The sequence below is a fragment of the Girardinichthys multiradiatus genome, chromosome Y (genome assembly GCF_021462225.1).
Source record: "Girardinichthys multiradiatus isolate DD_20200921_A chromosome Y, DD_fGirMul_XY1, whole genome shotgun sequence".
NCBI lineage: Eukaryota > Metazoa > Chordata > Actinopteri > Cyprinodontiformes > Goodeidae > Girardinichthys > Girardinichthys multiradiatus.
Window position 1 is genome coordinate 32,735,837 of NC_061818.1, and position 23,273 is coordinate 32,759,109.

The 23,273-nt window shown below is 42.4% G+C and overlaps 2 protein-coding genes and 1 long non-coding RNA gene across 4 annotated transcripts; 1 reads left to right on the forward strand and 2 right to left on the reverse strand.

Moving 5' to 3' along the window:
• Positions 1 to 852: 852 nt before the first annotated feature.
• On the reverse strand, positions 853 to 12,372 carry LOC124864254. 2 transcript variants are annotated; one of them, XM_047358944.1, is made up of 6 exons: positions 12,294 to 12,372; positions 10,908 to 11,091; positions 9,677 to 9,780; positions 6,966 to 9,586; positions 1,462 to 1,670; positions 853 to 1,367 (listed from the first exon to the last, which is right to left on the reverse strand). In XM_047358944.1, the coding sequence occupies exons 2-4, from the start codon at positions 11,089 to 11,091 to the stop codon at positions 7,868 to 7,870; spliced, it is 2,007 nt and encodes a 668-aa protein (XP_047214900.1). In that variant the 5' UTR covers positions 12,294 to 12,372; the 3' UTR covers positions 853 to 1,367; positions 1,462 to 1,670; positions 6,966 to 7,867. The 2 variants fall into 2 exon arrangements, with proteins under 2 accessions (XP_047214900.1, XP_047214902.1); XM_047358946.1 differs by lacking the exons at positions 10,908 to 11,091; positions 12,294 to 12,372 and adding an exon at positions 10,696 to 10,856.
• A 1,523-nt stretch (positions 12,373 to 13,895) lies between these two features.
• LOC124863901 (prohibitin 1) lies at positions 13,896 to 20,390 on the forward strand. Its single transcript, XM_047358456.1, has 7 exons — positions 13,896 to 13,954; positions 14,495 to 14,591; positions 17,615 to 17,776; positions 18,513 to 18,655; positions 18,738 to 18,854; positions 18,943 to 19,038; positions 19,134 to 20,390. The coding sequence occupies exons 2-7, from the start codon at positions 14,507 to 14,509 to the stop codon at positions 19,344 to 19,346; spliced, it is 816 nt and encodes a 271-aa protein (XP_047214412.1). The 5' UTR covers positions 13,896 to 13,954; positions 14,495 to 14,506; the 3' UTR covers positions 19,347 to 20,390.
• On the reverse strand, positions 19,318 to 22,991 carry LOC124863902. The gene is made up of 2 exons (XR_007037212.1): positions 22,218 to 22,991; positions 19,318 to 20,649 (listed from the first exon to the last, which is right to left on the reverse strand). It is a non-coding gene; the product is annotated as an uncharacterized LOC124863902 (long non-coding RNA).
• Positions 22,992 to 23,273: the final 282 nt, after the last annotated feature.

Consider the following 23,273-nt stretch of genomic DNA (forward strand, 5'->3'; position numbering starts at 1 on the left):
GCCAGAAGACACATGTTGAGGTCAGTATTTCAAATGCTCATCTTCATCTGCTCATTTTTCCTTTATATGGTTTCTCAGGTCATTCCGAACTGCAATTTTCCTCACTACTAACACACACACACACTGCTGTTCCACTATGTTTATGACACAAACTCCAAATGTATGATTTTCCTTCACAACATCCACATCCAATGTGAGAGGAGGATCAGGCTGTGGTTCATATTGACTCAAACAACATCTGCCTGCAGCTCGTATGTTCTTAGCAGTCTCTTTTAAGGTAATGCAATGAACACAGCACAATCTGCCTGGGCTTTTCATGTACAGTACAATATTAGAATGCATGTTTAGTCAACCAGAAAAGAAAGCATATGTGTGTGTAGTGTCTCATCAGTTCTACATAGTATTGTGGTGTGAAGGAGGAGAGTGCCAGTGCACCGCAGAGTCCCTACTCTCATCTTCAGCACGGGCATCGCCATGGCCTGCTGGTAAAGCCAGGTGACATCTTAACCTATCTCTGGGAATGCTTTGGAAAGCTCACTTCACATCCCTCCTCCTGTTAGAAGTTCTGCCAGCACTGGTCATTTTTTACGCACATCCAACAGGTCATTTATAGATTTCCTTCACTCTAATGTTTTTTGGGTTAAAAAGAAAAAACACAAAAAACACACTTCTCGTCTCGACTTTGTTTTTTAAACCCTTTGAACGGATGCTGCTTCTGTGCTTGACTCTGGGTTTACTGCGTGGTGCCATGCTGTCCACATGGCCTTTAGAGCTTGTAACGCTTAAGTGTGTAATGTTACCATATGCCTTACATGTTTTCCGGGACTAATAAAAAAAAGCATTAAAAAAAAGTCAGGAAATGTGCTCTTTTTATTTATATTTATGTTCTCCAGTATGCTACAAATAGCCAGACGGATTGTGGTTAAATCCATACAGAATGATCCAAGGTACCTAACTATACAGTAATGTGCACATAATACCATAAAAAAATATTTGTTTAAAAACTGAATAAGCTGAAAAGGTAGAAAACAATTTTGAGAAAATGCATGAAGTGATGCAAAATGTGATGGTGGAACATTTAAGCAAATTTAGAGCAATTTTTAAAAAAATCTAAAAATATATATATATTATTTCCATTGCCATATTTCTGTTATATACACATTAATTGATAAATAAGACATAATAGGACATGTTACAACATAATACCAAAAAAAAGACATGAAAAGAAATGATTTTAAACAAAAAAGAAAAATTACAAGTAAAAATTCCTTCACTGCCATTTTGACCTGGCCGACGGCTACTCAATCCCTTTGGAAGCCAAGATATTGGACAAGCGTGTCAAGTAACTGGAGTCTGGGTACCCTTTTCTGAAAGAAATAATTTAATTCAGTTTAATTTAATAATTTTGCTCAGATTTGTAGAGTAACATAAGTGGCCTGATTTCAAACGGCATTCACTCACTGAGCTTTGCCTCCCTGTAAGCTGGTCTTGTGTGGGATGCAGTCCCAGGTGACAGTGGCCTGTGTCCCTTTCCCAGTCACTGTAAAGGTGAATCCCTGCCTGAAGGCTTTTTCCAGCCGGGGAAGCAGTGTCTTCACCTTGTCACTGTCTGGGAGGAAGGCTTCAAACACCTCCCCTTTAAATGGTTTTCCAGGTGATGGATGACCCTCCTGATCAATGATAAAACACATTTGAACCACAGTCCTAGGATATACAACTCATAGCACAGTACAAGTGACATAGCTATAAACCTCTTTGCAATTATTGGCACCTAATGTAGAGCTGTTGAAAAATTCAATTCAGTTTATTTATATAGCGCCATTTCACAACACATGTTGTCTCAAGGCACTTCACAAAAGTCAGGTACATACAAAAGCACTTTTATCTTCAATTTAACTTAAACATTTGTGTTGATTTGGCCAATTGTGTTACATCATTATCCTCCTGTAAGACTCAGAGATGGTCTTTGTTTTTGTTTTTTGGCAGAAGCAACGAGACTTTTATTGAAAGGGGACATATCTCTCTTTTAAATCCTTCCTTTTCACACTTATATCATTCAATTGTGGTCGGTATAAAGTGGAACTGCAATGTTTTGGTCTGAACACCTAGTTATTGGAGCTCCACAGGCCCCTTTTACCCCTGTTTGGAAGTCTGTCTGAGAGCAACTTGTTTTGGTGCGGTCTCTTTAAATGCTATTGAGGCACTTCACATTACACCCCCCTTCAGTTCAAAGACCATTCTACTCCGCCCCGCTCGATCATTTTTGTAGTTTAATAGCTGAGATACAATTATCTAGTGGCGCAGAAACAAGACAAAAACGGCAAAAACAAGTCAGAAGTGTTTATGTAATAATACTTTTCAAAACATGCAGTAGTGTTATATACTCAAGAAGCTCACAGCACTAACACAAGCAGAAGGCACAATGCTACTGCTATCAAAACAATGGTCAAGACGTCATATCGATGTGTCCATCGTTTCCATAGACAGAATGAACTGACACATTAATCAGATGAAGTTTCTCGGCAAATCCTTCCTGATACTGGCGAAAATTGCTGAAGCGCTCATCCTCGAAGTGCTTCGCCCAAACAAAGAGGAATTTTCCCACTGATGTGGGTGAATTTCCATAAAAAAATAAAACTTAACCCTCGTACTCGTCATCTTCCGCTTTATCTGGAACCGGGTCGTGGGGGCAGCAGACTCAGCAGAGATGCCCAGACGTCCCTCTCCCCAGACACCTCCTCCAGCTCCTCCGGGGGGAGCCCAAGGCGTTCCCAGGCCAGCCGAGAGACATAGTCCTTCCAGCGTGTCCTGGGCCGTCCCCTGGGCCTCCTCCCGGTGAGACGTGCCTGGAACATCTCCCGAGGAAGGCGTCCAGGAGGCATCCGGTATAGATGCCCGAGCCACCTCAACTGGCTCCTCTCGATGTGGAGAGTAGCGGCTCTACTCCAAGACTCTCCTGGATGGCCAAGCTCCTCACCCTATCTCTAAGGGAGTGCCCGGCCACCCTACGGAGGAAGCTCATTTCCGCCGCTTGTATCCGGGATCTTGTTCTTTCGGTCATGACCCAAAGTTCATGGCCATAGGTGAGGGTAGGAACGTACACCGACCGGTAAATCGAGAGCTTCGCTTTTCGGCTCAGCTCTCTCTTCACCACAACGGACCGGCACAGCGCCCCCATTACTGTGGCAGCCGCACCGATCTGTCTGTCGATCTCCCGCTCCATTCTTCCCTCACTCGTGAACAAGACCCCGAGATACTTAAACTCCTCCACTTGAGGCAGGAACTCCCCTCCAACCTGAAGAGGACAAACCACCCTTTTCCGGTCGAGAACCATGGCCTCGGACTTGGAGGAGCTGATCTTCATCTCAGCCGCTTCACACTCGGCTGCGAACCGCCCCAGTGCATGCTGTAGGTCTTGGCTAGAGGGGGCCAGCAGGACCACGTCATCTGCAAAAAGAAGAGACGAAATCCTCTGCTCCCCAAACCAGACCCCCTCCGGCCCTTGGCAGCGCCTAGAAATCCTGTCCATAAAAGTTATTAACAGGACCGGTGACAAAGGGCAGCCCTGCCGGAGTCCAACATGCACCGGGAACAGGTCCGACTTAGGGCCGGCAATGCGGACCAAACTCCTGCTCCGCTTGTATGGCCCCTAGTAAAGGGCCCCCGATTCTATACTCCTGGAGCACCCCCCATAGGGCATCCCGAGTGACACAGTCAAATGCTTTCTCCAGGTCCACAAAACACACGTGGACCGGTTGGGCAAACTCCCATGAACCCTCGAGTACCCTGTAGAGGGTATAGAGCTGGTCCAGTGTTCCACGGCCGGGACGGAAACCACACTGCTCCTCCTGAAGCCGGGGTTCGACTATCGGCCGGACTCTCCTCTCCAATACCCTGGCGTAGGCCTTACCAGGGAGGCTGAGGAGTGTGATCCCCCTGTAGTTGGAACACACCCTCCGGTCACCCTTCTTATGTAGGGGGACCACCACCCCAGTCTGCCAATCCAAAGGCACTGTCCCCGTCCGCCACGCAATGTTGAAGAGGCGTGTCAACCATGACAGCCCCTCAACATCCAAAGACTTGAGGTACTCAGGGCGGATCTCATCCAACCCCGAAGCCCTGCCACCGCGGAGCTTTTTAACCACCTCGGTGACTTTGGCCTGGGTGATGAAAGAGTCCAACCCCTAGTCCCCAACCTCTGTTTCCACCAGGGAATGCGTGATGGCAGGGTTGAGGAGATCCTCGAAGTACTCCTTCCACCGCCCCAGTCGAGGTCAGCAGCTCCCCACCCCCACTGTAAACAGTGTTGGCGAAGCACTGCTTCCCCCTCCTGAGGCGCCGGACGGTTTGCCAGAATCGCTTCGGGGACAACCGGTAGTCCTTCTTCATGGCCTCACCGAACTCCTCCCAGGTCCGAGTTTTTGCCTCTGCCACCGCCCGGGCCGCGGCACGCTTGGCCCCACGGTCCCCGTCAGCCGCCTCAGGAATCCCACAAGCCAACCACAGCCGATAAGACCCCTTCTTCACCTTACCGCCGGTGTCCACCGGCAGTAAGGTTCGGGGATTGCCGCCGCGACAGGCACCGCAGACCTTACGGCCGCAGCTACGGGCAGCAGCATCGACAATAGATGTGGAGAACATGGTCCACTCGGACTCTATGTCTCCAACATCCCTCGGAATCTGGTCAAAGCTCTCCCGGAGGTGAGAGTTGAATACATCCCTCTTGGTCCTGCCAAGTCTGTCCGGCTTTCTCCTCCCCCAGTGGATCCAACTCACCACCAGGTGATGATCAGTGGACAGCTCAGCCCCTCTCTTCACCCGAGTGTCCAAAATATGCGGCCGAAGGTCTGATGATACAACAACAAAGTCGATCATTGACCTCCTGCCTAGGGTATCCTGGTGCCAAGTGCACTGATGGACACCCTTATGTTTGAACATGGCTAGCACAGAAGTCCAATAACAAAACACCGCTCGGATTCAGATCGGGGAGGCCATTCCTCCCAATCACGCCTCTCCAGGTGTCACTGTCGTTTCCCACGTGGGCGTTGAAGTCCCCCAGCAGAATAATGGAGTCCCCAGGAGGGGCACTATCCAGCACCCCCAACAGGGACGCCAAGAAGGCCGGGTACTCCGCACTACCACTCGGCCCGTAGGCTGAAATGATAGTCAGAGACCTCTCCCCAACCCGAAGGCGCAGGGATACGACCCTCTCATCTACTGGGGCAAACCCCAACACGAGACGGCTGAGCTGGGGGGCGACAAGCAAACCCACCCCAGCCCTCCGCCTCTCCCCGTGGGCCACTCCAGAGTAGAAGAGAGTCCAGCCCCTGTTGAGGAGATGGGTTCCCACACTGTGCGTGGAGGTGAGCCCGACTATTTCTAATCGATATCTCTCGACCTCCCACACAAGCTCAGGCTCCTTCCCCCCCAGCGAGGTGACATTCCACGTCCCTAGAGCCAGCCTAAGCATCCGGGGATCGGGCCGCCGAGGTCTCCACCTTCGTCCGCTGCCCAATCCTCTTTGCACCGGTCCCTCACGGTTCCCCATGCAGGTGGTGGGCCCACTGGGGGATGGTCTCGCGTCTCTCGTTCGGGCTTGGCCCAGCCGGGTCCCGCGAGGAGCAACCCAGCCACCAGGCGCTCTCCGACGAGTCCCAACCCCAGGCCTGGCTCCAGGGTGGAACCCCGGCTCCGCCGTACCGGGCGACGTCACGTGCCTCGATTTTGTAGTCATCATGAGGGGTTCTTAACCATAAGCTTCAAATGGGTTCTGATGCTGGAGGACGGTGAAATGAATTGTGTGGGTTGATACACCCAGCAACCGCACATTTAGACTTATCCACTTGCAGCTCGACATACTTGAGCTTAGACTACAAAATCTCAGCAAGAAATAAAAATGGCAGATACGCAAAATTAGTTAGGCAAAGGTTCATCACCTTGTTTAGCTGTTCCGCAGCAAATACTGTGATGTAACAGTTAAAAAAACAATAGAGAATGGAGAAAACAGACTCAAAAATATGACCCAAACAGAATATAGAAATATCGACGCAGCACCTCGAGACACAAAATAAACTTTTCTGCACTCCTACAGACTCCAAGTACACAACAAAATGTATTGTAAGGGCTAACAAAGTGGATTTACAATATTTTGGCATTTCAAAAAAAAATCCTGATGTTGTGACTTTCAATTTTTTCCCCTAAAAATAAACTCCAAATAAAGGCTGATTCTACCACAATGAAAGATTAATCTTGTTAAGGATTTTTAACCTTTTTTACAACGGGCGCCACATTTATAGAGAGCCTGCCACATGTTACACTGCAGCACCACAGCAGTAGTCTGCATGCAGGGCCACAATTTTTTGCAGTCAGGATTTTCTTTAGACAATATGCATTTTCATATGGGAAAGTGCAAGTGGAGCTGAGTGCAATGAGTCAAGAAATACACTTTGATTTGCAGTTGAAAATATATCACTGTAAACTGTTGAATTAATGCTGTAGAGTAGACTGCAAGTCAAGTTAAAACGGCATGTGGAGATCAGGGTTTGGAAGTATTTTTTGTTTTTAAGGGTCAAATTTGCATTGCTAAAGCTACATTCTTAAAAACACCAATACTGGAAGAAACTTGAATTACTTTTTGTTCTTTTTTTTTTATAGCTCGGAAGCTTGGATGAAAATTGTTTCCAGAACCACAGAGATTATGCTCTTGGCCTATGCAAGGTTCTGTCTGTAAACTGACAGAATATTTAAAGATCTGCTCTTTCCTCGACTTTCTTTTTTTTGTTAAAGCATTCTGCCTTTGCCTGGAAATTCTGGTCTATTTTACTCCAGAAACTCAAGTTTTGAGTTGTATTGCTGTCTCGGTTGCTTTCTCTGTAATGGCGAAAGTCCTAACAGGCACTTTAAGAGATAAAACACAAGCTCTTTATCAGATAACAGCAAAGATTGATTCTAAGTAAGCTACATACCCCTTGGATACCATCAGGAATATGGTAAGTGATCTTCATAACACCGCCCTTGTGACCCGGTAAACTCAAGTTCCGTTTGGATGTCTTCATTTTTCCGTGGATGCCTCGGGGTGTCTGCTCTGTTTTATTGCAGACCTTGCAGTAAGTGTGCACTGTTTCTAGGCATGCTGTGCACATGGTGAGCTCACATTTTGTCCTCACCAATGACTTCTTGCTCTCCCCACAAACACATGTGGAAGCCCGTCCTCCCAGACCTGATCTGGCCTCCTCTGAAGTGCTCTGGGTCTCTGCAGGTCTATGCCCTGTAGTATCCATTTCGGTAGCATGTAATGTTCTCTTTTTCTTGCTATTCAAAGGATTCTTTTCAACTGTTTGTCCATCCTCTTTCTCCTTGAAGACATACTCTTTCTTTACTGCTGACTGGCTATTTGATCCATTAAAAAGCCTCTTCTCACCAAAATCTCTGTCATAGGTTGTTTTCCATTGTTGAGTCCTACTGTTCCCCTCAGCCTTGCCAGTTTGAGTGGATGCTATCACCTGATGACTGCTATCCAGGCATCCCCTTCTGCTTTGGGGTGCATTCAATGGCAAAAACTTGGTTTGAGAAGTCATGTTGTTCAGATTCTCTAGAAAATACCTCCTTCAGTGTAGCAGCAACCTGAGAGCACAATTGTTCAGGACCAACTAGATACAAGCTCTTCTTCATCGTGTGGATAACAACTTTCTTGAAGCGGCTCCGCACCTCAGAGCAGCAAGCCTGTACGGTTTCATCAGCAGGATTTGAAATGTCCAGTTCAGACATGCGCAGCTCCTGAACCGAGAAGTCGGCAGCAACTGAATCTACAAGCGTCTGTAGACGCTCCCGACATAATTTCACTTTGGATGAGTCGGCTCCTTTTAATCTAAGTCAAATCCCGACTGCCCTCGGAGAAGCTCTCTTCCATCTGGAGATCAGAGGTCAGGTCCTCCACTCGGGTGCCGTAGGCTTCTTTTATGTACTGCCACATAACCCGGGAAACTGAGATCTCGTCATGATGGACTTCTTGTGTATCCTTTACTGTTTGGCTACTAAAGCTGGAGGACCGCATCCAGACTCTGGCTGTGGATTTACTTGAATCATCATGGCTCTTCTGACCCAAGACTTGAGCTTTCTGCTGAGGCGTTCCTGAGAAACTATTGGCTCGCTTTAAAGTAGATCCAGACCCAGAAGGTGGAAGTGACGTACTTTGTGGAAGACTGGAAGGAGCAAACTGGGATATTAAATTCTTTAGTCTGGTATCTACCATACCTATGTTTAAATTGGCTTCAATCTTTGTGAACACAGATGGAGAAGATGTATAAGCGCTTTTGAACAATATGTCCTCTCCTGTATTTTGAGGGCCTCCACTAGAAACTTCTCCACCAGAAATCTTTGTTGTTTCAGAGAGCACATTGTGCCTCAGAATCGGTTCCTGGCATGCTTGCCTGCTGGGTGATGCATTTGGGCGGAAGGGGAAGCTGCCCAAACCAGCAAGTCCTGAATCTTTAAACCGAGCAGCAAGTTTATACCTTCTGGCTCCATCAAGTCTTAGTTCATCTTCCTCTGATATCAGCGTCCGATCTGACCTTTCATCCAAAGGTCTTTCAGTGTGAGGCTTAGTCCGCGGCAATTGTTCTTCATCAGCATGAACTGGCGATGAGCCGGAATTATATGAAGGGAAATTAAGCAGACTGGCGACACCCTCCTTTTGATTTCTATCTTCCTCGTGGCCCATTAAAAGAGAGTGCCTGGCCTCAGATACATCCCTGCTGCTACCAATAAAGTAAATATTCAGCTTATCTTCATTTAGAAGAAGCTTTGGAAATCTTGCACTTAAGTTCTCTATTAGCCATTGCAGTCCTCCTCTGGGGCGAAGGATACTCTTAGGAAGCTGGTCTAGACAGATCTTTGCCTCATTCTCCTGGTAAAGTCGACTTATTGCATTTTTAGCTAGTTTCATGCAGTCCTGACCCTCATTCACCACTGCTGTGTCAGCAATGTGCAAAAACAGAGTGGTCAGGCCCTGATTTGTTTCATTCACCACCTCAACGCCGAACTGACTGAGGATTTGCTGGTATTCCTTCTGGGAGTGCGTCTGCAGATACTGAAACACATCTGCATCTACAATCAGAGAGGAATCCTCTATGAAAGCAGTAGGAGAGCGCTGAGCTGCACTGTCTGTGTGATTGGCAGCTTCCCAGTCATCACCACCAGGTGCCAGATTTCTGTTTGAGCTTAAGTTTTCCCCCTCTGTTGAAAGGTCAGAGTCATCTTCTTCTTCTTTGTGTTCTTTGTGCTTGGTAGAGTTTCTCCTCCGATCTTCTGATACCTGAGGCTTCTGTGATTTCTGAAAAGACCAAATCCTGCTGGAGGCAGCTGGATCTGAGTATTTGTTCTCTGAGAATTCTGGACCTCCAGGATGGCACAGCAGTTGGGCCAAAGCAGCCTGCACTTTGGAGTACGAGCCAAACAATGTGCAACACTTCTCAGTAGCATTAGGGTTTATCTTGACATCCTGATGACTTTTACGAAGGTTTTTCAGCGCCATGATTCCCCCAGGAAGCCGGCTGTAGTCAACCCTTGCTGTTAAACTTAAGACGACCTAAAACCCATAACAATGACAATGACAATTATAGCTCATGGTTCTTACTGAATCTCTTGAAAGATTGTGCAAAATTGTGATACGTTTTACCTGGTCTGGGTCCAAGCTTTCGGGATGCTGTGAAACATTGAGTTCATACTTCTTCCCATCTATTTCCAGAATGTGGCAGCGGTGTTGAACAACTCTCTGTGCCACTGTGTGAGTTTGGTCATTGGAAGGAAATCAATCAGAGTCTGAAAAGCATCCTGACTAAGCGTTTCTACCTTTGGCTGCTCCACAAACTCGCATGCAGGCATTTCAGCTCAGTGTAAATCACTGGTGACAGCAGAGATACTATACTAATGTTATGTAAATGAATGAATCTAAATTTTGATTGATGGGAGATTCTATCAGTTGTGCTGAATGACCTGAGTGGTAATGCTGCCATGGGAAAGTACACCCTCTTTCAATTAAAGAGTTTCATGTATCAAGAAATAATAAAAAATGATTAGGTCATTACTAGGATCTACAATAATTTAAATCAAACATCAAATGTAGAAAACCACACAGCAGATGTAGTACTGTCTTTAATAAATGAAGATGAAGCCAAAATGGAAGCGCTGTGTGTCAAAAAGTAAGTACATCCCATTGGTTCAATAGATTTCAGAATCCCCTTGTGCAGCAGTAATTTGAAGTAATTTTTTTCTGTCTGACTTTATCAGTCTCTCACATAATTATGGAGAAATTAACAGAGACTAGTGGACAACTGTTTCTGCACAGCTTTCAATTATTTTGATATCTGAACTTTGACTAGGTTGTTGAAAAACTTTATTTTCTTTTCTTTTTCAGCCATTCTGTTGTGTATATGCTGTTGCATTTAGGATTATTGTCTTGTTCCATGATCAGATTTTTCCTAGGCTTCAGCTGTTGGGATGACTGTCCTCAAATCTGATTCTAGAACAGCTTGATATACAGAGGAGTTCATAGTCAAATCAAAGACTAGAAGGCTGCAAATTATCTCAAATCATCATCCCTCCTCAACCAAGCTTGACATGACTTTGAAGTGAGTTTGCTGAGAAAGAATCCTCCCAGATTGGTAAGCAACAGTGTTGTGTTGTGTTAACACTCACCTGTAACTCCAGACCAGCAAATGTGCAAAACTGTGCTATTACTGTACACAGGTTGAAACACTGATGAATACTTATTCAATGCATTTGGTTAGCAGGATTTTTCCCTCTTAATTCATATGGAAGCCGCAAGGTGTATTTACTTATTCACACACTGTTTTGTTGTTGTTGTTGTTGTGGTTGTTTATGAAAGAAAACACTTCAACCCCACTGACCTGCACTGTCCTCAAAGTTGATGAGAGCATATAAAGGCATTGACTTCACAATCATGATATGGTCTATTTCCCCTCCTCCATTCCTTGTTCTGAGAAAGTGAATGAGTAACTTGTCTTTCAGCCTGACATCTTCCATGTCTGTGGGCAGCCCACTCACTCTTACAATCCTGCCCGCCTCTGACATCTGCTGGAAGACACAAGATCAGTGCTCAGTAGGAGAAACTTTCTAAACGAGATTGAGACAGGACAACCAATCAAAAACGTTCCTGGAGAGACGTTGATCATGAATATCATCCTGACGGTGACATAAAACGAAAGCGTGAGAACTGTGTTAATTCTAGGAGCATCACTATAAGGACCCCACCCTTACAAACAGGAACAAAGAGATGTCACATATTATATCACCCTCTCCTGGGGTTACCAGGACATTACACCAATATACAAAAAGAAATCCTTCTCAATCAAGATGTCTTATATTTATACAGGCAAAAATACAAGAAATGGCAATCAACTTCACATTGGAGTGTCTTTAATCTAGGGCTGCAACTAATGATTATTCTGCTAATCGATTTGTCTATCAACTTTTTTTTCAATTAATCGATTAATAATCGGATAGCAAAAGGTGCTTTAAAGGAGATATTTTACAGAATTTGAACCAGGTGAAGCTATGCCACTTGAGGAGTTTTGGATAGAGCATATTAACCGACAGAAAGGGTTTTTAATCTTAAATGCAAAATCTACATATTTTCTAAATAATTTTGGCTTAATTTCTGCTCTAGGTGGGTTGCTCTTTTAGCAAATGGCATCTTTTAGAGACTGTATACACCAGTTAACGAATATTTGATTACTAAATTAGTTGACGATTATTTCAATAATCAATTAATCACGACTAATCAAATCAGTTGTTTCAGCCGTACTTTAATCATCTTTTATTTTTTTAAAGCTGAAGAAATCACTAGGCTTCCATATGGTACTTTATATGTAATTATAGTAAGCAACAATCTGTGATATTTGTTTACCATTGACTTAAATTTTTTTTCAAATGCCCCTCCTCCCCTTCTTTCCTCCTCCCAACCAGTTTGCAGGTCTTTGACTACATTCAGCACTTATTTACTACACATAATGACGCCTTTCATGAATCCATTTACGTATGCACTGTTTCCAAAACCTGTGTTGGTTTTCAATAGTTTTGCTGGCAAATATGTGTCCAGAAATCAGTCAGAGGCGCGTAATTACCCCACAGCAATAAGGCAGGCCACATTTCGAAGGCGAGTGTCAAGGAAGTGAATAAATCAGACAAATCTAAGCTGAATCTGATCGCAACACAGACGATGAGATTGTTCGGTGTAGCACTGCGGGTTTCCCTCGGATGTAAACGTTACTGACCTTGCGTGTGTTTCACGCTGATTTCTCCTTTCTCGGTAACTCGCAAAGATCGCCACTCTTCACAGGCAGTGGAGGAAAAATGAAACTAACTAAAAGTTGTTTGGTTTCTTCCCGCTAGGGGGCGGTTAAAGGTCGCCGCACTGAGTTGCTGAGCAGCGTTGACTTTATAACATGTTTACAAACACGTGTTAGACTTAAGATGTTTGCAGGTGCTTTGACTGTTTTTACTTTTCTGCTCAAATAAAAAGAGGAATATTAATCTGATAAAGTCAAAGAGCAAAGAGTTATCAGATGTTCTGAATCAGAAAATATTTTTTTTATCATCCTAAAGGTGTTACTACACAAGAATAAAAACCTAACCACACTTGATCAAAACTATGATAATAAGTGGATAGTGTGTGATTTAACAGTCATGGCTCGATTTATTATTAGGTAAAAGTCCGATCAGTGTTCAAAGTACGAAAGGAAAGGACTGAATTCATTTGATCACGTTACTTTCTTGCAAGGAAGGGTCAGACCAAAACAGCAATATAACAGTTAAAATTAGAAGGTCAAGGAAAAGAGTGGTACATTTTTTAAAAACAAAAACTTGCACAGAATTAGCCTAGACCAGTGGTGTCCAGAATTTTGCCACATGGGCCAAAATCAAATTGAAAGTGACTACGGGCCACAAAAATTATTTATATTCATGAAACCACAACCACATTTTCCCAGATTGCTTTCTATGATATCAGTGACTGAGGCAATGAGCATACAGCCATCAGCCCATAGTGGGTTGATTCCACCTGTATCAGTTTTACATGAACAGAAAAGTATGACGTATATATCTCAACAAGCTAATAAAGAAGGCTGGCTCTGTTCTGGGTTCTCCTCTGGAACCGCTGGAGATTATTGTGCAAAGAAGGATTCTTCAAAAAATTAAGAACAGTATGGAGAACCCTGAGCATCCTCTTGATGAGACTGTTGTACAATAACAGAGTGTCTTCAGTCAGAATCTTCTTCAGATCTGCTGTAAGACAGACTGCTACAAGAGATCCTCCCTGTCCACAGCCAACAGCATCTACAACAGCTCTTTGAAGAAACCTGTATGAGTTACAACATTTAATTCCCCTTAATAAAGTACTTCTGAATTGAATTTTAATTGTTAAGATTATTTGTTTGTTTATGATGTTAAGTATTGTTTGTAAAACATCTGTGTCTTACAAGTTTAGTTTAATATTTTTAGTTAGCTATTTCACGTCAAAAGCTTTACCTTGCAACTTATGCAACCTGCAGAGTGCAGTACAGCTGCAGCTTGGCAGACAAGAGGATTCTGCTGAGGATAGTGCTGGGGCTAAAGGAGTAAATGGAGCATCTCTGTCTATGTGAGGGAAATAGTATCTGGTTTTGTTGTTTACCTTTGCTTTACAATAAAATCTAATTATTTTATTTTATTTTATTTTATATGTGAAATGAAGGGGAAATTTAATCCCTAACCCTGAAACAACTAGGCGGCGGTATTGAGCAGCACATTAAATGTTTTCAACGAAGCATAGAGCTGTGCAGGTTTTATCCAATCAGAAGGCGGGTTGCGACATCCAGCGCGCAAGCGCAGTGAGTGAAATATTTCATGTGTTGTACGTCGTGTCCGGTGGAGGTCACAGTCATTGGAGCAGAGTGAGGTGAGTTATGACGCATATTGTGAAAGGTACAGAGAAAATGCATAATTGTTAGGTTAAACGTTAATGTAGCAGTCATAATTACCCCATAATGACATTTTTATTTCATTAACTGCGTAATCAAACCATTGTTTTTATCAGCCGGGGGTTGAGTAAGGCGAGCACGAGTTTCCACTACCTCCATCGGCGAAAGCTAACCGCTAGCTGCTAAGATTTAAACCGCACAAATATTATTGATATATTTCAAACAGTGCATTGTATTTATTACAACCTTATATACTTTGCGAAGGCTAGGTAGTTGAATTGGCTAGTTCCCTCAAATGTACTGCTAGCTGCTAAGTTAAATCTAGCCAATAGTAAGCTAAATTAGCTTTACCCTACAGCCTTGGTTGGGACAATCAAGGCCACTATCTGTTTGTCCTACGGAGAAGGGATTAAAGGTGGCTTTTAAGGATTTCAACAAATACTTAATTGGTTTACATTGCGAGCTTTATGAGTGAAGTAGCAGGTGTGTCACGAAGCTGTCCTTTATTTCACCTGCAGGTTGTTGCTGACATGGCCAAGCTGTTTGAGTCCATTGGAAAGTTGGGGCTCGCCCTCGCCATCGGTGGAGGTGTTGTGAACTCCGCCCTCTTTAATGGTGAGTGCTGTGGATGAGCAGTCTTTATATATAGACAACGCAAATATCAGACACATTTAAATAAAAGTTTTAATAGTAATGCACTGTGGTAACAGAAACGAGCCCAAAGTTCTAGATTGCCCAGACATTGTATAGCTTGTTTGTTTTATTTTTAATTTTTTTGAAAGGCCCCGCTGTCAGTCCGCACCTTCACCAAGTTTGTATGCCAATTTCCTACCCACGCATTGACATTGGAGATTATTTATTTTTTAATAAACTATGAAGATTAAAAAATATATCTATTAATCCAATTTGGGCTAGTTCACTTGAGTGAGTGTTGGCTGTAACAAGATTGTCTTGATATAACCTTGAGAAAAAATAGTATCACTTCATGGTTGCTAAGATGTACACATGATCATAATCACATGATATGATTTTATTTAAAACATTAATTATCTCTACTACCACATCAATAATCACTAATTATTGCTGTTATCAAATCATTTATTTTGATTTATTCAAGAAATATAGAATAAAACCCTGTTAAATTTAGTAGTAGTTTTCCATTCCTTTATTGCACATAATTATGTACCTTTTTGCAATAACACAAGTATTAACAGGCAATATTAGCAGGATGATTAGGTGGGCTATCTGCTAAAGTAGCTAGTTTGTATTAAGCAGCAATGTTTTAAACAGTGCTGCCTTAAAAATTGTGGTAGTCAGTCAGCGGACTGGCAGTGCACAGCAACAGGTGGGGTAGGGGGCAGGAGGAAAGGTTTCATTGCTCTATAATCAATACAGCCATAGGAAATTTCGGGTTGCTCCGGCACTTTCTCTTGTATCGTGTTAAAAGGTCTTTAAATCCTAGGAAACAGTATAAAAGCTTGAACAAATTTGAAACTTTAACTAGTTAAATCTTCAGTAGACCTTCAAACTGACTACCATCCCAAGAGTAATAAGACTCTTACAGGTCCTTCTCAAAAAAATTAGCATATTGTGATAAAGTTCATTATTTTCTATAATGTAATGATGAAAATTTAACATTCATATATTTTAGATTCATTGCACACTAACTGAAATATTTCAGGTCTTTTATTGTCTTAATACGGATGATTGTGGCATACAGCTCATGAAAACCCAAAATTCCTATCTCACAAAATTAGCATATTTCATCCGACCAATAAAAGAAAAGTGTTTTTAATACAAAAAACGTCAACCTTCAAATAATCATGTACAGTTATGCACTCAATACTTGGTCGGGAATCCTTTTGCAGAAATGACTGCTTCAATGCGGCGTGGCATGGAGGCAATCAGCCTGTGGCACTGCTGAGGTCTTATGGAGGCCCAGGATGCTTCGATAGCGGCCTTTAGCTCATCCAGAGTGTTGGGTCTTGAGTCTCTCAACGTTCTCTTCACAATATCCCACAGATTCTCTATGGGGTTCAGGTCAGGAGAGTTGGCAGGCCAATTGAGCACAGTGATACCATGGTCAGTAAACCATTTACCAGTGGTTTTGGCACTGTGAGCAGGTGCCAGGTCGTGCTGAAAAATGAAATCTTCATCTCCATAAAGTTTTTCAGCAGATGGAAGCATGAAGTGCTCCAAAATCTCCTGATAGCTAGCTGCATTGACCCTGCCCTTGATAAAACACAGTGGACCAACACCAGCAGCTGACACAGCACCCCAGACCATCACTGACTGTGGGTACTTGACACTGGACTTCTGGCATTTTGGCATTTCCTTCTCCCCAGTCTTCCTCCAGACTCTGGCACCTTGATTTCCAAATGACATGCAGAATTTGCTTTCATCCGAAAAAAGTACTTTGGACCACTGAGCAACAGTCCAGTGCTGCTTCTCTGTAGCCCAGGTCTGGGGAATGCGGCACCTGTAGCCCATTTCCTGCACACGCCTGTGCACGGTGGCTCTGGATGTTTCTACTCCAGACTCAGTCCACTGCTTCCGCAGGTCCCCCAAGGTCTGGAATCGGCCCTTCTCCACAATCTTCCTCAGGGTCCGGTCACCTCTTCTCGTTGTGCAGCGTTTTCTGCCACACTTTTTCCTTCCCACAGACTTCCCACTGAGGTGCCTTGATACAGCACTCTGGGAACAGCCTATTTGTTCAGAAATTTCTTTCTGTGTCTTACCCTCTTGCTTGAGGGTGTCAATAGTGGCCTTCTGGACAGCAGTCAGGTCGGCAGTCTTACCCATGATTGGGGTTTTGAGTGATGAACCAGGCTGGGAGTTTTAAAGGCCTCAGGAATCTTTTGCAGGTGTTTAGAGTTAACTCGTTGATTCAGATGATTAGGTTCATAGCTCGTTTATAGACCCTTTTAATGATATGCTAATTTTGTGAGATAGGAATTTTGGGTTTTCATGAGCTGTATGCCAAAATCATCCGTATTAAGACAATAAAAGACCTGAAATATTTCAGTTAGTGTGCAATGAATCTAAAATATATGAATGTTAAATTTTCATCATGACATTATGGAAAATAATGAACTTTATCACAATATGCTAATATTTTGAGAAGGACCTGTATTTTTTATGTCTGATCATATCCAAATAACTGAAAGATCTCATGTATTATAGTTGCTTAACCATATAAGCAGATTTCTAAAAATAATGTCTTTAAATCTTTAAATCATTGTCTGTCAAGCGGGTACGAAACCCGGCTAAGAATTGACGACTGAAACTGCAATATTAATTTTACAGGAGATCAGTGTTTTAGAGCCAACCAGTGAGGAATGGTAGTCTGCATGATGCACATTTAAAATAAGAAACTGGCAGTAATTACAGAAGTGCATACTAGTAATCGGTAAAAGTACTCCTTTATTTAAAAAGTTGGTTGCACTTTAGATGTCTGCATTTGTTTTTATTATCTTGAAATAATCAGTTTCTGACCTTTTTTATTTATAGTTACTGTGAGTGAAAAATAGTGATCATTGGTTGGTAAGGAAGCAGGAAATGACAGCAAATTTTTTTAAAATATGAGACATAGTTTACATATATAATGTTCATTAGTTGATTATATTTCTTTTTTACAGTTGATGCAGGGCATCAGGCTGTAATATTTGACAGATTCCGTGGTGTACAAGATGTAGTCGTTGGTGAAGGCACTCACTTCCTCATTCCTTGGGTTCAGAAGCCCATCATCTTTGATTGTCGATCCCGTCCACGCAATGTGCCTGTCATCACTGGCAGCAAAGGTACGTTAATCTAAATCAGTTTAATTCAGTTTAATAATATAGCATCAATTCACTACAAATGTAATCTCAATGCACTTTACTGGACAGAGTAGAATCATACCCAGAAATGTAAAATCAAATAGATAGATAGATGATAGATAGATAGATAGATTGATAGATAGATAGATAGATAGATAGATAGATAGATAGATAGATAGATAGATAGATAGATAGATAGATAGATAGATAGATAGATAGATAGATAGATAGATAGATAGATAGATAGATAGATAGATAGATAGATAGATAGATAGATAGATAGATAGATAGATAGATAGATAGATAGATAGATAGATAGATAGATAGATTTAATTTCAGTTATATGCCTTCCAGTTCAATCCTAATTATGATACAGTGCAGTCGAGGATTGGTTAAAAAATTACCTAAGGAAGATTTTCACAAGTTACTTACGTTGCAGCAGTCCATCCTGAACAAGTATATGGTGAGAGTGGAATGGATCTGCAACCGTTTAACCTTTCAGAAAAACCACAATTAGTAAGGACAGCTATCTCCTGTTACTACGGGAGGGTTGAGAGCAAACATACAAAAACTGGAAACTGGCAGGCTGTAATTTTTTATCTATTCCATCTATACAAGCCATAGCAAGAAGGAAAAGCTATTGCACTCATGAAAATTATCTTCCCAGAGGGTTAAGTTGTATTTTATATAAATCACTTTTGAATCACTTACTCTGCAGATCTGCAGAATGTTAACATCACACTGCGTATCCTCTTCCGGCCGGTGACGACCCAGCTGCCCCGTATCTTCACCAGTATTGGTGAAGATTACGATGAGAGGGTGCTACCGTCCATCACCACAGAGGTCTTAAAGGCTGTTGTCGTGAGTATCAGCAAGCAAATTATTATTTTTTCTCTTGTTGCTATGGGAATAATAAACCAGTCAAACATATTTTTCTTTACAGGCTCGGTTTGATGCAGGGGAGCTCATCACTCAGAGAGAACTTGTGTCTCGGCAGGTCAGTGAGGACCTTACGGAAAGGGCTTCCACCTTCGGGCTCATCTTGGATGACGTATCACTGGTAGGAAGCTGCTTATAAAATGCTCAACAATGTCAATGTGATTTTTGGTGTTAACTTGAATAAATTTGCTATCTATGTTTTTTTTTAGACACACTTGACCTTTGGTAAGGAATTCACAGAGGCTGTTGAGATGAAGCAGGTGGCCCAGCAGGAGGCTGAGAGAGCCCGTTTTGTTGTAGAAAAGGTAATAATCCCAACACTCCTTCAGCAACCTTAGTGTGCATTCTTTTTGGGGAAACTTCGCAGTCTAAGTTGAAATTTTTTTGTATGTTTTATTAGGCCGAGCAACAGAAGCAGGCTACCATCATTTCAGCAGAGGGAGATTCTCAGGCCGCCTTGCTCATTGCCAACTCCCTGATGGATGCCGGTGATGGTTTGGTGGAGCTTCGTAAGCTGGAGGCCGCAGAAGATATCGCCTTTCAGCTCTCACGCTCCCGCAATGTCACTTACCTGCCGTCAGGACAGGGCACGTTGCTGCAGCTGCCTCAGTGATAGCATCCTACTCCCACTTTCCCCAGCTGTGACATGGGCCATGGAGGGGCTGGCATGAAGATTCAGCTGATGGTTCTTGCATCTTCACTTGCATTCCTCCCACTCTTTCTTAAACTGCCACTGGACTGGGCCCTGCTGTTTGCAGCATGGTGGGGGATAGAGTGAGAGGTCTGTGAATACATTTATAGGGTCCACTCTTGTGTATGGAAGTTGAGGGGAGAATTACTCCATCTTCGATGATCTAAATATATAGTACTTTGAGAAAGATCACTAGTGCAGTTAATTTGAATTGCAGCTATGTCACAGAATGGGAGCAATGCATGTGTGGAAAGCAACATTTTAGCATAAAGAAAACTGTGATGTTGTTGTGCTGGAAGGTTTATTTGTAATCTCAAACAAAAGGCTCCCTGATGGTTTCATTCTTTCACTTTGGTTGGGTTGTTTTTTCTCAAATATTGCCATCTTGTATGAATTAGGATGTACCTATTGAAAATTAAAGTGTATGCTCTGTCATTAGTTTTCATTAGTTTTCATTGGCATTGTAAGGAAAGCTCCACGGCTCAGAAATGACTTAAGTTAATAAAGATGTATTTCTACTTCCCAATGGTTGTTGTATTCAGTGAAGGAGCAACTGCAGTATTTTATCTTTTTCGTGTCGCATGGAACCGGATAAGTATCTTTGAAATGTTTTATCCAAAGCTGGTCCGATAAGATGATTCTATTACTGCAATAGTTTGGAGATGATTGTATGTCTTCAACCATCATTAATAAGGGTCTAAACTAGAGTTACCGCAATTAAGATGTATTATATTTAGTCCTTTATACTAAAATTTGTTTGGAAATATGTAATAAAGACCCCCTTCAACTATGGTCCATGACCTGCACTCTTAGACCACAATGTTGACATTATGCCATGTGTGCCTTGTGCTCGGTTTTCATCGGTTTTTTCCCAGAATACTTTGCTGGTGACTTCTGACTACAAAGACTTCTTTGTGCTTCATGAACTTTAAACTGGTGGAATAAATGTGATTTATTCTACTCTAACTTCTTGTTATTACTGGATCTTAGTTGGTGAAACTTGATCATTACATCCTGACAGGGTAAATGTTTAAGATTGGTTCTGTGCTTAGTTGGCACAACAGAACTATTTTGTATTATTTGGCTATTATAAATCTGAATAACAAAATATCACATGAAGGTTCCTCAGTTTCATTCTCGTACCAATTTTATTGGATACTTTAATACTGTGCTTTAGTTCAAATTATGCCATATTCCAATATCTTAACAGATCTATGGATGACAACTTTACAGGTCCTTCTCAAAAAATTAGCATATTGTGATAAAGTTCATTATTTTCTATAATGTCATGATGAAAATTTAACATTCATATATTTTAGATTCATTGCACACTAACTGAAATATTTCAGGTCTTTTATTGTCTTAATATGGATGATTTTGGCATACAGCTCATGAAAACCCAAAATTCCTATCTCACAAAATTAGCATATTTCATCCGACCAATAAAAGAAGTGTTTTTAATACAAAAAACGTCAACCTTCAAATAATCATGTACAGTTATGCACTCAATACTTGGTCGGGAATCCTTTGGCAGAAATGACTGCTTCAATGCGGCGTGGCATGGAGGCAATCAGCCTGTGGTACTGCTGAGGTCTTATGGAGGCCCAGGATGCTTCGATAGCGGCCTTTAGCTCATCCAGAGTGTTGGGTCTTGAGTCTCTCAACGTTCTCTTCACAATATCCCACAGATTCTCTATGGGGTTCAGGTCAGGAGAGTTGGCAGGCCAATTGAGCACAGTGATACCATGGTCAGTAAACCATTTACCAGTGGTTTTGGCACTGTGAGCAGGTGCCAGGTCGTGCTGAAAAATGAAATCTTCATCTCCATAAAGCTTTTCAGCAGATGGAAGCATGAAGTGCTCCAAAATCTCCTGATAGCTAGCTGCATTGACCCTGCCCTTGATAAAACACAGTGGACCAACACCAGCAGCTGACACGGCACCCCAGACCATCACTGACTGTGGGTACTTGACACTGGACTTCTGGCATTTTGGCATTTCCTTCTCCCCAGTCTTCCTCCAGACTCTGGCACCTTGATTTCCGAATGACATGCAGAATTTGCTTTCATCCGAAAAAAGTACTTTGGACCACTGAGCAACAGTCCAGTGTTGCTTCTCTGTAGCCCAGGTCTGGGGAATGCGGCACCTGTAGCCCATTTCCTGCACACGCCTGTGCACGGTGGCTCTGGATGTTTCTACTCCAGACTCAGTCCACTGCTTCCGCAGGTGCCCCAAGGTCTGGAATCGGCCCTTCTCCACAATCTTCCTCAGGGTCCGGTCACCTCTTCTCGTTGTGCAGCGTTTTCTGCCACACGTTTTCCTTCCCACAGACTTCCCACTGAGGTGCCTTGATACAGCACTCTGGGAACAGCCTATTCGTTCAGAAATGTCTTTCTGTGTCTTACCCTCTTGCTTGAGGGTGTCAATAGTGGCCTTCTGGACAGCAGTCGGGTCGGCAGTCTTACCCATGATTGGGGTTTTGAGTGATGAACCAGGCTGGGAGTTTTAAAGGCCTCAGGAATCTTTTGCAGGTGTTTAGAGTTAACTCGTTGATTCAGATGATTAGGTTCATAGCTCGTTTAGAGACCCTTTTAATGATATGCTAATTTTGTGAGATAGGAATTTGGGGTTTTCATGAGCTGTATGCCAAAATCATCCGTATTAAGACAATAAAAGACCTGAAATATTTCAGTTAGTGTGCAATGAATCTAAAATATATGAATGTTAAATTTTCATCATGACATTATAGAAAATAATGAACTTTATCACAATATGCTAATTTTTTGAGAAGGACCTGTATATTTCTACTGACCAGTTAGAATGTTGATGAGTGGACGGGTCAGAGTTTCTTTCAGCTTAATCCGTAAAATACTGAAGTCTTTTTTTGTTGTATCAAAAATACAAGATTAGAAATCAGGACTCATACCTGAAACTTCAGTGGCATTATGACATCTAAATTTTAACATTCACATAGTCTGTTTATTAATCACTGTGTAAACATCTTAGAAAAAACATTGCCAGAATAAAAGGTTTAAACAGGACACAAACAGATGCTTTTTTTTATATATAAAAAAGAAAAAAGGTTAGATCATTGTATTGGTGATGTTAAAAATCATGAAGCTGCTGCTCATCCAAAATGTTGCTGCCAGAGTATTGACCCAAACCAGCTACATTGATTATATCACAGCAGTGCCTCCCTGTTTTTAAATGTAATGATTTTAAAATCTTTTTTTTTTTCTATAAATAACTGAACAGTCTTTGACCTAAAAACATTTCAATTGCTGGTGATGTCAACCATCTTGACACCTCAGGTCATCCCGTTGGTCAGTATTGCAAGCACCAGAATTAAACAAGTTGACGGAAGACTTGCCTTAAAATGTGCAGAAATACTTTTCTTTTTTAATCAGTTTATAACTGCAGCTTTCCTATAAAGAACGTAGATTATTTTTATTTCATTTTATCATATTTTTACTATTTCTATGTTTCAAATGTACATTTCTATATTCATTTCTTTTTCTGTAACGATTAGATTTAATGTATTTATTTTCATTTGTTCCTGATTTTCCTGTAACCCTTGCTATTAATAAAATAAACGTACCGTGCCTAATTTATAATGAGGGCCAATAATAATGCAAAAGAGCAAAATATCAGTTGGATTGTAGGACCAGGTGAAGATGTGACAGATTCCTGGAGGGTCTCCCATCGTGTGCGCGCCCTGAGCCGTGTCTGGTTTGCAGGGAAGACGAAAGGAATCCAGACACCGAGCCGTGCGCCTGCGCTCAGACAGCGGCCTGAATGACTGGGATGAGCGCGGGAGGACGGCGGCGACGTAACATAGTGCTTTGCGGGG

Bases quoted from the DNA above. Each gene is read 5' to 3' on its own strand.
- LOC124864254 (XM_047358944.1), bottom strand. From the start codon at position 11,091: ATGTCAGAGGCGGGCAGGATTGTAAGAGTGAGTGGGCTGCCCACAGAC. The intron at 9,781-10,907 runs GTCAGTGGGGTT...AAACTCACACAG, and splicing joins CAACTTTGAGGACAGTGCAG to TGGCACAGAGAGTTGTTCAA. The intron at 9,587-9,676 runs GTAAAACGTATC...TATGGGTTTTAG, and splicing joins AAAGCTTGGACCCAGACCAG to GTCGTCTTAAGTTTAACAGC.
- LOC124863901 (XM_047358456.1), top strand. From the start codon at position 14,507: ATGGCCAAGCTGTTTGAGTCCATTGGAAAGTTGGGGCTCGCCCTCGCC. The intron at 14,592-17,614 runs GTGAGTGCTGTG...TCTTTTTTACAG, and splicing joins GAACTCCGCCCTCTTTAATG to TTGATGCAGGGCATCAGGCT. The intron at 18,656-18,737 runs GTGAGTATCAGC...TTTTCTTTACAG, and splicing joins AGGTCTTAAAGGCTGTTGTC to GCTCGGTTTGATGCAGGGGA.